At 40.8% G+C, this 13,751-nt stretch overlaps 1 protein-coding gene across 1 annotated transcript; it reads left to right on the top strand.

The window, feature by feature from the left end:
- Window positions 1-7,384: 7,384 nt before the first annotated feature.
- LOC147854045 (NagB/RpiA/CoA transferase-like superfamily protein) lies at window positions 7,385-12,879 on the top strand. Its single transcript, XM_087331967.1, has 9 exons — window positions 7,385-7,562; window positions 9,423-9,478; window positions 9,919-10,077; window positions 10,163-10,262; window positions 10,383-10,525; window positions 10,605-10,710; window positions 10,847-10,985; window positions 12,171-12,439; window positions 12,535-12,879. The coding sequence occupies exons 1-9, from the start codon at window positions 7,449-7,451 to the stop codon at window positions 12,877-12,879; spliced, it is 1,431 nt and encodes a 476-aa protein (XP_087188093.1). The 5' UTR covers window positions 7,385-7,448.
- Window positions 12,880-13,751: the final 872 nt, after the last annotated feature.

Below are 13,751 nucleotides of genomic sequence, written 5' to 3'. Positions count from 1 at the left end.
CATACAGCAGTATACATACCGGACCGGCTGAGCCTTGCCAGATGAACAACGAAGAGTTCGATTTGGAGGCCACAAACCCCATCTTACGCAACCGGTGCGTGATCTTCGCATTCCAAGCTCGAGGGGCTTGCTTCAGGCCGTACAACGACTTCTTCAGTCGGCATACCACCGACTTGTTCATCTTCGATTGAAAGCCGGGGGGTTGAGTCATAAAGACTTCTTCTTCAAGATCACCCTGAAGAAACGCATTCTTCACATCCATCTGGTGAAGATGCCACCCCCTTGCTGGAGCAACCACCAGCACCACACGAACTATCGTCATCTTCGCTACCGAAGCGAAGGTCTCGTCGTAGTCGATTCCGTGGGTTTGCGCTGTCGTGCCTTTCGGCTCCAGATCGTTGCGTGAGGCGGTTCACGAAATACACTACGACAGCGTGTATCCCTTCGCCACTAACCGGGCTTTATACCGGTTAACAGAACCGTCAGCGTTGTACTTTACCCTGTATATCCACTTGCATCCGATCGGTTTACAGTGACGAGGAGGGTCAACCAGGTCCCATGTCTTGTTGACATCAAGTGCCCGCATTTCTTCTTCCATAGCGGCACGCCAATTTGCGTCCTTGGCCGCTTCTGTATAGCTCTCCGGCTCACGCACTTCCGCCACCTTAGTCATGTACGCATAGTGATGCGCCATGTACTCATTGTACCCGTACCGTGTGACGGGATCCTTCTGGCGGGTGGACCGGTGTAACTCACCGTTACCCAGTTTAAGGCCTTTCTTGGCCGGTTCGTTCTTCGTCGCCGAAGATCCGCCTTTCTCCTTGGCGGAGTTGGATGCACACCGATCCGACTCATATTTGTCGGTTTCGAATTCCGGCATCTTCTTCTTCCCCTTCTCTTTGCGCGTGAACCGTCTCCTCGGTTCCTTGCGCGGGGAGTGCACAACATAGTCTCCACTACTCGCTGGTTCCTCATCAGACTAGTCAGATTGACTCAGTCTGTCGTTCGGCCCGCTCTACCGGAATGATTCCGGACTCTCATCTTGAATCCACGCTTCATCATCCTCTACCTGGGCCGGTTCAGGCTCACTAGCCTCAACAACCGGCACCGGGTCGGAATCGGAAGTCGGAGCCGGTAAGGAGTACCACGATGCCGATTCATCGAACTCGACATCTCGACTAACTCGGACCTGCTTTGTCCGGGGGTTATAACACTTATAACCCTTTTGCTCTTGAGCATAGCCGATTAGGATGCATTTTTGCGATTTTGCATCCAGCTTCCTCCGCTTCTCATCCGGTACATGCACATATGCAATGCTACTAAAGATCTTAAGGTGTCTCAAATTCAGCTTGCGCCCGAAATACAGCCCGTGAGCTGACACCTTGTCACCGATCCGGTTCTAGATGTAGACAGCCGTTTGGACTACCTCCGCCCAGTAGAGTTTGGGCATGCTCTTCTCCTCTAGCATTGCCCTTGCCGCATCAATGAGCGACCGATTCTTCCTTTTGGCAACACCGTTCTGTTGCGGTGTGTATCTGCAGCTGAACTCTCGCTGAATTCCCTTTTGCTGCAGATAACTGTTGAATTGGCCGAAAAAGTACTCTTTTCCGCCATCCGACCACAGGCATTTGATCTTCCTCTCCGATTCTCATTCCACCATGCATTGGAGACTCCGGAAACACTCGAAGACTTCACTCTTCCACTCAACGAGGTAGATCCATGTGTGCCGCGTATAGTCGTCGATGAAGGAGACGAAATATCGACTCCCGCCAAGACTAACATTATGTGCCGGTTCCCACACATCCGAATGGATAAGGTCGAGCTTGTTACGGCTCCGGTTACGTTCGGTGGGGAATGGAAGCCGGTGTTGCTTCCCGAGTTGGCAGGCTTCACATACTTGGGCCTTTCGACCGCTAAACTTTGGCAAACCGAAAACAACTTGTTTCGTTTGCAGGTCTTGAAGCCTCCGGTAATTGATGTGGCCTATCCGCTTGTGCCACAAGTCGATGTTCGATTCGACCTTCTATCCTTTTGCAAATAGAGCGGTGCCGACGTCATTGGTGTCGAGGATAAACATCCTCCTGTCTCTGCGCCCTTGCGCAATAATCTGGCCCTCTTCCTCGATGAAGCACCCGAGGTGCGTAAACCGCACATGCATCCCCTGGTCAACGATCTATCCGACCGACACCAGGTTCTTCGTGATTGTCGGAACGTGTAATACGTTCATTAGCTTCCCTTTCTATCCGACGTGGCTCAAAGGAACTTCTCCGACGTGCACGATTGGGTGAGGAGTGTCGTCTCCGGTTTCGACTACTCCTGGTTTATCCAGTTTTTCCAAAAAGGAGAACCACTCTTTGTGGCTCGTCATGTGGTTCGACGCACCAGAATCAACATACCACACTTCCTCTGATTTGGAAGTGGTCTTCTTCATTGAGTTCGCCTCATGCTTCATCACCAAGGCTGGCCCATTACCGTTCTTGGATCCTCCCGATCCCTTCGCGTAGTGCGAGCTTTGCCAGCCATCCTTGCCGGCCTTGCCGGATCCAGATTTGTTCGAATCGGCTCGTTTTCTCCAGCACTCGCTCTCTCTATGGCCCTTTTTGCCAGAGTATCAGCATTCCGTTGCAGTCTTCTCTTGCCGTCTTCCGGTGCCGCCATGACTCCCCTTGCTCCTAGAGGATCCGGAACTATTGTCAGCACGTTCTCTGTGCCTTTGTTCCTGGTCTTGTCGGCCGCCTCCATTGCGTGCCGACCTGCCTCATCCACCACGCCCACGAGACTGATCCGCCTCCGTGTACAGCATCCGGCTGTCAGTGGGTGTGCTAGTTGACGCACCGACGTGGTTCTCCTCTACAAGGAGCATCGACTGTAAGTCGAAAAATGACGGCGTATTCTCCCTTGTACACACCGTTGTTCGAAACGCCCTGAACTTAGATGCCAGGCCCCCAAGACAGACCTATACCATCTTGTCTTCCTCTACGGTAACGTTGATAGAGGCAAGTGAGTCACATATCTCTTTGATCCGGGCCGTGTAATCCACCACCAACATGTCCTTCTGTCGGACATTGCTCAACTCCTGTCGGAGTTGCAGCTTCCAGGCTATAGTGCTCGCGGTGAAAACCTTCTTCAGGTTCCCCCAAGCCTCCTTCGGCATCTTGGCATCTCGGATGTGGCTCAGTAGCTGGTCTCCGACACTGGACACGAAGCAGTACATCACTCTACTTGTCGATTGTTCCCACACTGGGAAGTCCTTATGTGCCGCATCAGGTGTTGTTTTGTTGGCTCCTTCGACGAAACTCTAGTAGCCATGCCCAAGCAAGTACTGGTGCATCTTATACGACCAAGATGCATAGTTGGATCTGTCGAGTTTCTCCACAGGGAGCGAGCTAGCCATCCCTCTATCCATCACTTCTCTGTCTGCTATTTAACGACCTGTTAGGGTTTTCTTTCAAGCGTTTGTCGGCTGCAGAGGTTCTCAACCCTCGTGCTCTTATACCATGTGAACGATTACTTGCGGAAGCGTTAGAAAATAGAGAAGGTAGGGAATACACAGAGTACATGGGAGAGACAGAGAGAGAGCAGAACGTCAAGGCTATATTCAAAAACAATAAAACACTCTGTATATACAACTATGCTTAGTAGCATTATTTATACAAGTCCTCGTGGGACTGACAGAAGTACCGCGTACTTCAATGCTCACACGAGCATCTGACACTTACTACGAGACTATTATTGCCTAGTAGTCTACACTAATACTAGGCTTCCGGTTACTGATTGGATCCGGCTAACCGGCTCCCCAGCTCACCGGCTTTGTTGCTTGCCAGCTCGGTTGCTCACAGCTTATCAATCCGTCTCGCTTGCCGGCTCAGGCTTATTCAGCCGATCCGGCTCCAGTTGAGCTTGCCACTCAACAAAGCTCAACATTGGGTTCGTAAACCAATGCGTAAACCAGTGTGTAGACTGGGTGTGTAAACCGGGTGCGGAACAAGAGGCCATAGTGATGCGTAAACCAGTGCGTAGACTGGGTGTGTAAACCAGGTGTGCAACGAGAGGCCATAGCGATGCGTAAACCGGGAGGCTGTTGGATAGATATTCCGCTAAGGAATATATTTTGGGAGTTAGTGTAGGGGCTCATTGATGAGCATTGAAGTACGAGTTAGTACTTCTATCAGTCCGTATGGACTTGTATAAAAGTGCTCTCTAAGCACATCCTATGTTCAGAGTTTTAGAGTATTGTTTTGGAATAGAGTTTTCTGTGTTCTGCTCTCTCTGTCTCTCCCGCATACTTTGTGTTGATTAAGCTTTCCATCAAAACTTCTTGTCTCTTGTCTTTTGTCTGTTGTTACCTGGTTGTGTCTGTTAAGCTTCCACACGTATTCTTTTATAGATGTTGGGGATGAACCAACTCCTATTATGTGTTGATCTTGCAATGTCTAAAGAAATAAAGTTATTCTTTTTGTGGTCATGCCTACGACACAACATCTCTTGATGGGTCCATGACTAAGGACCTACCACATTCCATTCAACGATCCAAATTGCACAAAGAATAGAAGCACCTTCAAATTGCACAACCGCAAACACAACATCAAACTATAACATAAAGGTTGTCCCCATGGATATCAATGTACAAAATATGCAAATACCATCCATAAGGTCACTCCCATAGTGAGATACACAAGGACATCCAAAGTGTTTTTATGGTAACAACCATGGGCACATTAAACATCACTATAAAAAGTTACAAAATCAGCCCCACCGGTAGAAATCACAAGTGCAACTAGCTGATGTTACTACATCTCTTGCATAGGAAACAAATAGGCAGGGTGTTGATGGAAGAGCAACCCCCCACATGTATATACATGCACACACATACAACAATATGCCCACTTCCAGATATTGATATACATATACACAAATACATAGTACGTGTTCACTTGTACATAGAAGAAAACACACACACACACATCAATACATTATGAAAGTCTATAAAGGACATTTTAAGGAAGCTAAAAGCCATAACAATTGACAACTACGAGGGTCCCAACGTGTTCACTTGTACATAGAAGAAAACACACACATCAATACATTATGAAAGTCTATAAAGGACATTTGAAGGAAGCTAAGAGCCATTACAATTGACAACTACGAGGGTCCCAAAGTGATCAACTCGAGCAAATCCCATCTTCTCTAGTTCAAGTTCTCAGTGGTTAAACTCACATTTCACATACACGCGCCTAACTCCATGACAATGGGCTCTTATTAATTAAAGGAAATTTTCTATTTGTGGATCTTCTTTCTACCTTTAGATCTTAAGTACTTTTTTCTCCCTGGTTTCTTTGGAATGAGGGAAAGAGAGAGAATACATTTATTATCTAATCTTTGTCTAAATGTAGTGCTTGCGATTGACTTCACATACAAATAAATTTTTTATAAATATGTGTTCCTAATATTAGAGGCATATGGATACACACATACTTGTGTGTGACACACGCATATTGCATGTCACTCCCCTGTTTTTTCTCTTTGAAACTAAAGAGTTGACAAATGATATATTGATATATAAATAGTGTTGAGAAAGGTGAAGCATATTTTTTTAATAGCTGAATACGTATAACTACTTGGTCAAGCATGATGTACTTTATATGATGGGGAGGTTAGATTCCTTGACTGAAAAGCCAATCTACCAATGAATGTTACTACAGTAGGCATGAGGGGGTGGTGGTGAAAATGTATGAGTTGAGAATCTGATGTTGCTCCCCTTCTTTTCTCGTTGAATCTAATGGGTTGACAAAGGATATATTGATATATATAAATAGTGTTGAGAAAGGTGAAACATACTTTTTAATGACGAAATATGTATAACTATGTGGCTAAGCACAATGTACTTTATATGATGGGGAGGTTAGGCTCCTTGATTGATAGGCAATTCTACCAATAAATCACTACGATAGGCATGAGGGGATGGTGGTGAAAAACAAGTGGTGTAGTGCAAGTGCAAGTGCCTTGTGAGTAGTCATTAGAGAGAGAGAGAGAGAGAGAGAGAGAGAGAGAGAGAGAGAGTTGAGTTGGTGCTGTCATGTGCGACAATGGGTTTACTTATGCCTTATTAATATTACAACACCTTAAACGAATATGGTTTTAGCTTGGTGGAGGAAGATAGGAAAGAAGGAGCCTCTTCTCTCACCATGGAAGAGAAGTTAGCTTGGCATGAGTGTAAGTCAAGTCAAGGCAGTAAGTAATGAACCTCTCTTCTATTAAGTCAAGTCAAGGCAGTAAGTAATGAGCCTCTCTTATGTCGAGTAAAGTCAAGGCAGTAAATAATGAGCCTCTCTTCTATCGAATCAAGTCAAGGCAATAAATAATGAGCCTCTCTTCTATCGAGTTAAGTCAAGGCAGTAAGTACATAATGAGCCTCTCCTCTTCATCGTAATCATAGATTGACATATTCGCATTCGTCAGGTTTCCCATTCGAATGCAAACGAATACGAATACGAATGGGTGGTCAAGTATTCGTTTAACTCAAAAAAAAAAAAACTGTCTTTCTTAATTTCCTAGGATAAAAAAAAAGGAACTTGACAATAAATAGGGATTATAAAATAGGGGGATTTGACATTACTAATTTTTTATAATAAATGTATAACTTATAAGTTATAAGTATTCGTTTTATTTTTAATAAATAAAACAAAAAAAATAAAGGCTCATTAATTTCTCACTTTTTATTCCCTCAAAATTTATAGATGTTTTTATTTTGACATTAAAAATAGTACTTCAAACTAATTATATCTTCAAAGTTCATGCTAATTATATTTGTATAATAAATATAAAAATATTCGTTTTTTAACAATTAATTAATTAATTGATTAATTAAAATAAGTTTCATAAACTCTCTTTTGACACTATAATCTATTAATGAGTAATTGTTCTTTTTTTGGTGAAATAAATTTATTGAAATAAATAAATAAAATGTTTATATTTATTTTGCAAAACGAATGGTTTTTTAATATTCTTGGGGCCATTTCGTGTTGTCGAATATTGAGAATATTGCGCATGGAGAATATCACGAATATCACGCATGTGTCAATCTATTAGATTCGTAATTTATCGAATGCATTGGCAAACATTCTTTTTCATACGAATTCAAACGAATGCGTGTGTTATCAAAACATTCTTATGAGTTTTTTTTACACTTTTTACCTTAACTTTCATTTTTTTACCTAATAATAAACAAGGTATTTACCATACTTCGAGGGTGTTTACCATCCGCGAATGCGAATGCACGTATGGTACGTATGGTTCATACTGTGGTCGAAAACTTGAATGAATGAATGAATGTGTGAGTTTTTTCCTTTTCCTTTTTCTGGGGTGTGAGTGTCTTTACTGTGTCTCAGTCTTCAGAAGCAAACGAAGAAGAAAACAGAGGAGACGACCAGAGCTCTCTCTGATCGCCCATGGCTTCTTCTTCTTCTTCTTCTTCTTCTTCTGCTGCTGCTGCTACTGATGCAGGAGGAAACGCACTTCTAGCTATCGACTACTCTCGTGGTCGCCTCCAGCTGCTCGATCAGGTTACTTTCTCTCTCTGCACTCCTCCTCCTCCTCCTCCTCTCCATCTTCATTATCATCATCATCTTCTCCTCGACAACCCGCTCCCCCCACTTTTTATAAGTGTTTTCTTGAGTAATTATATGGTCAATTCATCCTCCCCATTTTCTCCCATTCGGTTTCTGACCAGGGGCGCCTGGGGAAACAGAGGAAAACGCCCCGGGGTTTCCAGAGTTTTCAGGGTTTAGCTTGCCATAGTAAGATAGGTCCTCTCTTGATTGTTGAATGAATAGAATAGGGTTTTAGGTTACCATGTTAATTCTTGAATGAATAGAATTCCCCTTTCTTTCTTTTTGTGTGTGTGTGGGTGTGGTGAAGGAAGGTAAGTTTTGATCTATTAAAATAAAGCCTTTGATCCTCTTTAAATGTTTTGGATTCTCCAATGACTGGCCACACCACCACCATATCTCCCTTGCTTTCTGGCTTTGTAGATTGTTTCCTATTCTTGCTTTCTATGCTTAAGTTGTACAAAAATGGGCCAGGATAGATACTCAACTCAACAAGAGGTTACAACAGAGAATGAGCTGACAGAATTGACAGGATCATATGCTGAGATTTTTCTTCCTAAATGATGCATTCATATATCTACAAGTGCACACTGCAGAGAGAATGTGGTGCCAGGATAATTTGTGTATGTTGCAAGGATGGTTTGTGATTGTTGTGTCGTAGGTTTCAGGCTACTTAGGGACATGCGATGATGCTCTAAACTCATTGCTGTTCTAAATTCATGTGTTATACACAGAGAACAGATAAGGAGAGCCGATGTTCCAACTGTATGAACAGAATGATAAGGAGAACCAGTATTCAGACTGTAACACGAACAATAGCAGACAATGGAAATACCATTTTCAGGCTGTAATGAGTTAGAAATAATAGAAGCAATTTAGTCAAGAATGTAATCAGATGGCAAACAATACAGAAACAAAGTATGCAGAAATAATAGTTTAGATGCGTCGGGGCTTTTCTTGTTGTGACTTCAACTCACCTTTGTGAACTTTGGGCTTTCAATGCTAGTGGATAAGGTGCCGGCATGATGGTAATGTTGATGTAGGCAAAGAACACTAGACGAGCAAGAGAGAAAAAAGCAATAGAAGAAGAAGAAGAAGAAGATGTTAAAGAAAAGAAGTAATGGAGAGTATTAAGTTAAGGGAGGGATAGAGTTGGAGTCGGGAGCTGGTGAACTGTTGAATAAGAAGGAAGGCTGATTCGAGAACGAGGAAGAGGCCGGTTGAAGAGTTTAATCTACAAACCTGTGAGAATGTTGAAATTCCAATAATATCCTCCCTCATAACCTAAAACGAGGGTAACGCCTAAATGTAACCAACAAAGGCAACACTTAAATAGCTTGAAATACCCCGAAACTTGCATACTCCCAGGAAAACCAAAAACTGTGGGTCGATGTTGGCTACCTGACTCAACTAAATGACCTCAAGGCCAGGCAAGATTTTGTCAATGCCTTGTAGTTAGGATATGCTCAGCCTTAACTTATCACTTGGTCCAAATATTTATTGATAGATCTGTAGCTTATTGAATGTGTTCTATAATAAAGCACTGCAGTTCAGGTATGAATGCATCTGCAGTTTTTGTAGAAAGATTATTGAGGTAGATTTTATCCCCTTGATATATCTGGTTATAATTGGGACCAGGGAGATTTATGTTGTTCAACTTCTGAAGTACATTCTGGTTGCTCCTTGGAGTGTAAAGTATTGTTTTAAAATGTGCTTTGAAGATCAACAAGTATTTGATTGTGATTTGAAATGCTACATGATTTAAATTGTTTAAAATTTATTTTTCTTTTGATGTTGTGATTGATTTTTTTGCAGAGAAAGCTACCGCTGGAGACCGAGTATATGGACATTACAGATTGTTCACGTGGATGGTGAGACTCACTAAAATTTTCTTAGATATTCGATATTACAATTGTAAATATTAATTAAATGCTAGATCCATGGAGTCCTGAGCCTTGATTTGGATTTGCTTTATTTGGACCTTATTTATTGGAAACTCTTTGAACTGGGAAATATATTTCGAAACTCTGTCTGATAATTAACAGTATAAAACTCGTGGTCGTATTATTGCAATGAGGGAGTGAGGAACATGAAAATTGATGTTTACGCGGAGATTAAAAGTTATTTTAAATGATATATACACCGTTGAGAAATGACATTTTGATGGATTGGCTTAATTCTGATGGCCTGTGTTTGAAAAGTTCATTTGGGTATACAGGAACAGTAATGAGGGTTTAATAGAGAATATACCAGTATCTATATGAATTTGGACTATGTTTGCAAGAGTGAAATTGAAATGTTTTATTATCAGGTATGCAATCAAAGAGATGGTGGTACGGGGTGCACCTGCAATTGCCATTGCAGCTGCTCTCTCACTGGCTGTTGAGGTGTTCAACTTGAAACCAAAACCTGAAAGTGTGGATGATGCTGTTCAATTCTTATACCGTCAACTAGACTACCTTATCACGAGGTATAGTACATAGGCACATCGACTAAAGATCTTTATCTGTTGGTGCTATTTTACTAATTTCAGTCCCATGTAAATAAAATGACAGTCGCCCTACAGCAGTCAATCTTTCAGATGCTTCTATCAAATTGAAGGAAATTATACGTAAAGCTGCAGTTACAGCATCAAATGGAGAGTCAATTTTTAATGTAAGTCATGGTAATTTTGCCTTTAGCATTAGAGACAAGACAATGTTTATACCTATCCTCTATAGCTAAGCTATTACATATCTGACCACATAAGGTCTAGTGCATGTAAACCATGAATAGGCATATATTGAAGCTGCTGAAGCAATGCTTGTTGATGATGTGGCATCAAACAAAGCCATAGGAGCTTATGGTGCTGAACTCATATTGAATCAACCAAAACACAAAGAACGTGTTTCTATTCTTACACACTGTAATACGGGCAGGTAAGGGTGGTCAGTCTATTACATGCAATCATATTCTTGTCTTTACCTGTATATGTATTTGATCTGTATCGTGCTGCAGTTTGGCTACAGCAGCATATGGAACTGCATTGGGTGTTATCAGAAGTCTGTATGCCCAGGGAAAACTTGACACGGTGTACTGTACAGAGACGAGGCCGTTCAATCAGGTATTAAGATGGATGTGGGGATTTTCGAGCACCCAACATGGTTGCAGAGTTATGACACATTCACTATGTTACACGGGTTCTTTCAGTGAACCAACTGAAATATCTTCCTTCTTCTATGTATGTTCTATATTTGCAGGGCTCAAGATTGACAGCTTATGAATTGGTCTATGAGAAAATACCTGCAGTCCTCATTGCAGATTCAGCAGCTGCTGCTCTCCAAAGTTTTGGAAAGGTTGATGCTGTTGTTGTTGGAGCAGATCGCATTGCTGCTAATGGTGGGTTGTGATATGTTTGTTGCTATATGATGCTAATGGCCAGCTATTCATGGTTTACTGATTTTGGATTGACCTTTAAAAGGCCCATGGTTGTTTGACTAGCTGGTAGATGTCCCTAGTGTACCTTCTCTGTGGATCTATCTACAACAAAACTGTGTTTTATTCTTATAGAGAACTGGAATGGTTGTAAACTTTGTTGCTATAGTATATAGTCTTCTGTATTTGCTTAAGAACTATTTTGTATTAGGATTTCTCTGCTAACAACCAGATCACTTTGGGAACTGAATCTCAACTACATCCAACTACCATAATGACATTTCCCATCAAACTAATTTGCAAACTGAGATGTCCCTGTAATATGTCCTGTCCATTCATAGATGCAAAAGCAATGGCATTACCTTCAATCATCTGCACTATATTGCTACCTTGGACATATTTTAGATTTCTGGTCATAGAAATCATACTTGTAAGGAAATAGAAGATAGAATGACAATTTTCTGAAATATCTGAAGGCAGAGATATAGAAACTAAAAACATTAATGGGGTTTAACACGTTGTAGGGATTAAAGAAGTAGAAGCAAATCTGCAAAACAAAAGCCTGCCACCTAAAAATACAAGGTAGGAGGGGTGCACATACACACACACATATATATATACATGCTATCCATGATACATAGAATATGCTTTTAGAAGAACTTTAAATGCTAATGTGACACGAAGTCATGGCCTCATAAATACTTATTTAATGCTGTGTGGAATCTTGTACAGGATCCCATTCAAACTACAAAATATTCTTTTAGAAGTTGTACAGCACTGAAAATGATAAACAAAAATTAGAAAATATTAAATTCAAACTACAAAATATTCTTTTAGAAGTTGCAGTACAGCACTGAAAATGATAAACAAAAATTAGAAAATATTAAATAATATAAACTCGTTTTTCTAGTATAGTTAGAGAAACCTAAAGGGCCTTTAATCCCAAAAATATTAAAGGTTCTTGAGTTTCTTGACCACAGTTTTATATCACATTTTAATGTTTTAAAAAGCCTAGGTTATGCAATCTCTGAACCTGGGCTTTAACAGTTTCTTGAGTGATATCTGACCTAATTTGGCATTTTGTGTTAACAAACAGTTTTGTAGTTTCTATAATTTATGTTATTTTCCATCATTGTCTGTGATTACCAGGTGACACTGCAAATAAGATTGGTACATACAACCTGGCACTGTCAGCTTTTCATCATGGCATACCATTTTACGTGGCAGCACCTCTGACTTCCATTGACACTACTTTGCCATCTGGAGAAACCATTGTTATTGAAGAGAGGTCTCCAAAAGAGTTAACCCACACGCATGGGGGACAAGGATCACAGATTGCAGCGTCAGGGATTTCTGTGTGGAACCCTGCTTTTGATGTGACACCAGCTAGATTCATAACAGCCATAATCACCGACAAAGTAATGCATTTAGCAACATTCATACACTATTTTTTTATTTCTAAATGTTGTTATGTAGATTTAAAAGTGCATGTGTTGTTTTGTGCTGTTAGTAGGGCATCATAAAGAAACTGCCAGACTCAACAGCCTTTGACATCATCTCATTCTTCAAACAAAACAAGGAGCCAGCTCTACCTTTAGCACATGAAATACAAAAGAGAGAAGATGGTTTTTCTAGTGGATTGAATGACGAAACTTATGCCCTCAACAAGAAAGAAGAGTTCTATATCTTAAATTCTACAACTGCAATTGAGTACATAGAGATGTATCCAAGTATTTCAAGCAGATTAGGTGGTACAGGGAAGGATTGGAAGGTGGACGAAGTTGGGGATGGAAATCTGAACTTTGTATACATTGTGGTGGGACCTAATGGATCACTTGTGTTGAAACAGGTATGTTAGAACTTGTAATGCTTGGCTGAGTCTCGTTTCAACCCTGGAAATCTATAGAGAATTACAATAAAAAGCTAGATTGAAATAATCGTTCTACGAGCTTGTTGCTATGCTCTAATATTTCGTGTGCAGAAAAAATAAGGTTTATTCTACATGTTTGTATATCTGTTTAATATTCAGCTCTCTGTCTAGGATCTATGAATCCACCAGAATATTGCAATTGTTTTCTGGTTCTTGTTGTTTTGGTGGATATATGACCTTGCAAAAATTTGTATTGTATCAGACTTAGTTAGGAGCTCAAACTAGCTAAAGCAACATTAGAAAGATTAAAAAGGCATTGGACTATATAAAACAACAGAAGGGTAAGCTAGTAAGAAAAACTCATAGGGGGGCTAGAAAACATTATTATGCTTGAGGGTGAACAAAAGAATGAGAACCAAAAATGTCACAATCAAGTACCCATAAAAATTTTAAAGTTTTTTGTTCATGACAACATATAGGAACTATAGCGTATTCATGAAGTTTTCAAAACTATTGTTTGAATACAATAGATATGAATTGCAACTGATATACCAAAAAAACTAAGGGAAAACTGAGCTGCTTGTTATCCAAGTTGGACAAATGAATCACAATTCCTAGACGTATACCTGGAAGAGATTTTTTAGAACCTCAAAAATATTCATAAGCCTTGATATGAGAAGAGATATGCAGAATGGTTTATTTAATGGCATGTTATACAATTAAATTATTGATATATGGTGACAGGAATGAGCTCTATGTGAGTCATTTAGGAAAACTGTTATTTGCTTATATAAGTCATCAAGATTCTCCATGTCATCTTGTTCTCCCCCGTTTCGTCTGGTTTTTAAAAAAATGCCTTT

The sequence above is a fragment of the Azolla caroliniana genome, unplaced genomic scaffold (assembly GCF_043228905.1).
Source record: "Azolla caroliniana isolate FFs.n. ecotype wild unplaced genomic scaffold, voAzoCaro1.0.p SCAF_16, whole genome shotgun sequence".
Classification (NCBI taxonomy): Eukaryota; Viridiplantae; Streptophyta; class Polypodiopsida; order Salviniales; family Salviniaceae; genus Azolla; species Azolla caroliniana.
Note: the sequence above shows the minus strand (reverse complement) of the source record. Positions and strands in the feature narration are given on the sequence as shown.